The sequence below is a fragment of the Nematolebias whitei genome, chromosome 10, assembly GCF_014905685.2.
Source record: "Nematolebias whitei isolate Nwh7 chromosome 10, NemWhi1, whole genome shotgun sequence".
NCBI lineage: Eukaryota > Metazoa > Chordata > Actinopteri > Cyprinodontiformes > Rivulidae > Nematolebias > Nematolebias whitei.
The window spans coordinates 2,948,108-2,950,541 of record NC_056507.1 but is presented as its reverse complement, the minus strand read 5'-3'; the positions used below and the strand labels follow the sequence as shown (position 1 = coordinate 2,950,541).

The following is a 2,434-nucleotide window of genomic DNA, read 5'->3' as shown; positions in this document are numbered from 1 at the left end:
TGAAAAACAAAAAAAAATAACAAAATATTGTCATGAAATAGGATTTTAGCTCCAACAAGCCAAAGAGTTGTTAACAAAAACATCTTTTTGAGCTTCATGCTTTAATAAATTAGAATTAAGTGCAGCGTTTCTGTGTCAGTCAGGGAAAGTTAAGAATTTTTAAAGACGATTCAAATTAAAAGACCAGCACATAAAAATACGGTCATTGCAAAATAACAAAAAAATAAATAAAACAATTCTAAGTTGTAGATCTGATCTTTCATTCAGATTCGATCCAAATCATTAAACAAATCGGTTTCAGGAGCAGGGCGGACAAACGCGTGTCTCAAAGTTATTTCAGCATCTTCAGACAGAACTACAGAGGGAATGATCTCTCATAGAACAAAAACTAGTTTTTGAAAAAAGCAATGAACAGTTGCAAGAAAAAACTACTGTACTTTCATTTTGTGACCTAAAATTAAAATAATCTGGACTTATTTGTGTTTATAAGGATTACAATCGACTTATGAATTCTTAAGACCCTGCAGAAACTATAAGCCAAAAAATAAATAGAATAAAAATCAGAAAGGGAGAAGTGTTGCCCACGTTGAGAGAGTACAGAAAGTCTGGCTGCTTGCAAGAAAAACATGAAGAAATGAAGACTGGGTCAGAACTTTTGCACAGAAACATGTACGCAGATCAAAATAATGCTCTTTGTATCCACGCGGTTATGGTTTTGTGAAACGACGGACGGGTCAGAACCTGAAACTGCTTCCAACAAAAACTTTGTTCTTCTCGCCGTCTGGCTGAGCTGACAGAAAAAGACGCATCGGCTCCAGAGTTCAGCAGCTGCTGTTTGGAAGATGCACAGGCAGGACACGACGCGGGTCCAAAACACCGTTTCCAATACGACCAGTATCTTTCCCAGTGAAAGTTCTGTCCCAAACTAATCAGAGCGTCTTCATCTGAGGCGTGGCGTAGTTTTGATTTTCACCGTTTGTCCCTACAGCCGGTTCTGAGCTTCCCACTTCCTGCAGGACGTCGGCGACATGCAGCTTCTTGCTCCTGCCTGAAGGCGCGCCCTCCCTCTTCCTCTTGCACACCAGACCGGAGTCTGCCTCACCGATGCGACCCTCTGGGATTCCTAAAACTCGCAGGCAGACAATGGCAGACGCTTGCTCTGCAAACTTTTTGGACTTCTCCCTGTTAGAAACGAGACAAAATAAATTAAATAATTATCAAGTCCCTGTCGAAGCATGACTAGAAGTATGACTAGACCTGCCGCGATAAACAAGAAATCAATTAATCGCACGATAAATTAAAATTATCGACCTCATTTTCATTTATCGGCTTTATCGTTTCTTCGTGTCTCTTTCTGAAGACACTGGAGGACAAAAGCTCAACTCCGGTGCTCTTCATGGACTCCTCCCTTTCTCTTTTCTCGTTAAAATCTGTTTCAATCGTCCAAAATTGCATTTATGGACGGTTAAAAGCAGCTAAGCCGAGACGCTAAGCTACGAGCTAAGCTAACAGGCCGACCTCGGGAAAAAACCTCCGTCTTGTCGAAGCTCCAAAATTCACGGTTGAAACTCGTGCCTTCGTGTAAAAAGTTGTTTTTCTCTGCAAAAAGCAGCTGAGAACTTGTTTACCAATTTTTTAAATTAAAAGCTTTGTGTGAAAAATGCTAAAGAGCTCAAACCACACTGAGCGTCCACCATTTTGAAAACCGAAGAGAGACAGCCCATGTCACGTCAAGGGGCCTCCCTCTCATTTTTCTTAGAGACGCTGCTCGCTCCCTCACTATTCATCCTTCATTTCAGATGATCTTATACTGACATCTGGTGGTCAAAAAAAGGTACTACACTCAAAACAAATTAAACATTTCTTCATAAATTTGACAATAATTACTAATAATTACTAATTATTGTCAAATTCCAAACAATTTTATTGTTTATCGCAATAATTTCGGAGACAATTAGCAAAATTTGTTATCGTGGCAGGCCTAAGTACGACCAAAAGTTTTTAATGCCCACGTTAATTTATATAGCACATATAAACAACAGAAGATGACCGAAGTGGTCTACAACTTGGTCAAATGAAAATATAAAACAGTAAATCAAAGAGACAAGAAGTCTGACGTCATTTAAGGAAACAAATTTAAATAAAATACTGGAACACACCAGAAAACATCAAACTCTGAAACAAGCGCCGGGGACAAAAGATGGGTCCCGTGAGCAGATTTAAAAGCCTTGATGATTCTTGAAGATGCTCGACGTGGATTGTGATTCAGTTTGTTAGAACATCCATTGAGTCTAGTCAAAGTGACTGCTGGACACTGGCAGCAGCAACCAGGAAATGAAGGTGGGAAGAGATGAAGCATGGATGATGGACTGATCTAGTCATGAACGTCAGTGCCATGGTTCCAGGAGAAAACTTGTGTGTACTAACCACAGAG

At 39.9% G+C, this 2,434-nt stretch overlaps 1 protein-coding gene across 1 annotated transcript in view; it reads right to left on the bottom strand.

Annotated features, from left to right (window-relative positions):
- Nucleotides 1-295: 295 nt before the first annotated feature.
- Nucleotides 296-2,434, bottom strand: part of dus2 (dihydrouridine synthase 2) — a 24,486-nt gene continuing 22,347 nt past the window's right edge. The window contains exon 15 of the mRNA XM_037683073.1: nt 296-1,182. Coding sequence (XP_037539001.1) covers nt 930-1,182 — 253 coding nt within the window. The 3' untranslated portion in view covers nt 296-929. The remainder of the gene's footprint in view (nt 1,183-2,434) is intronic.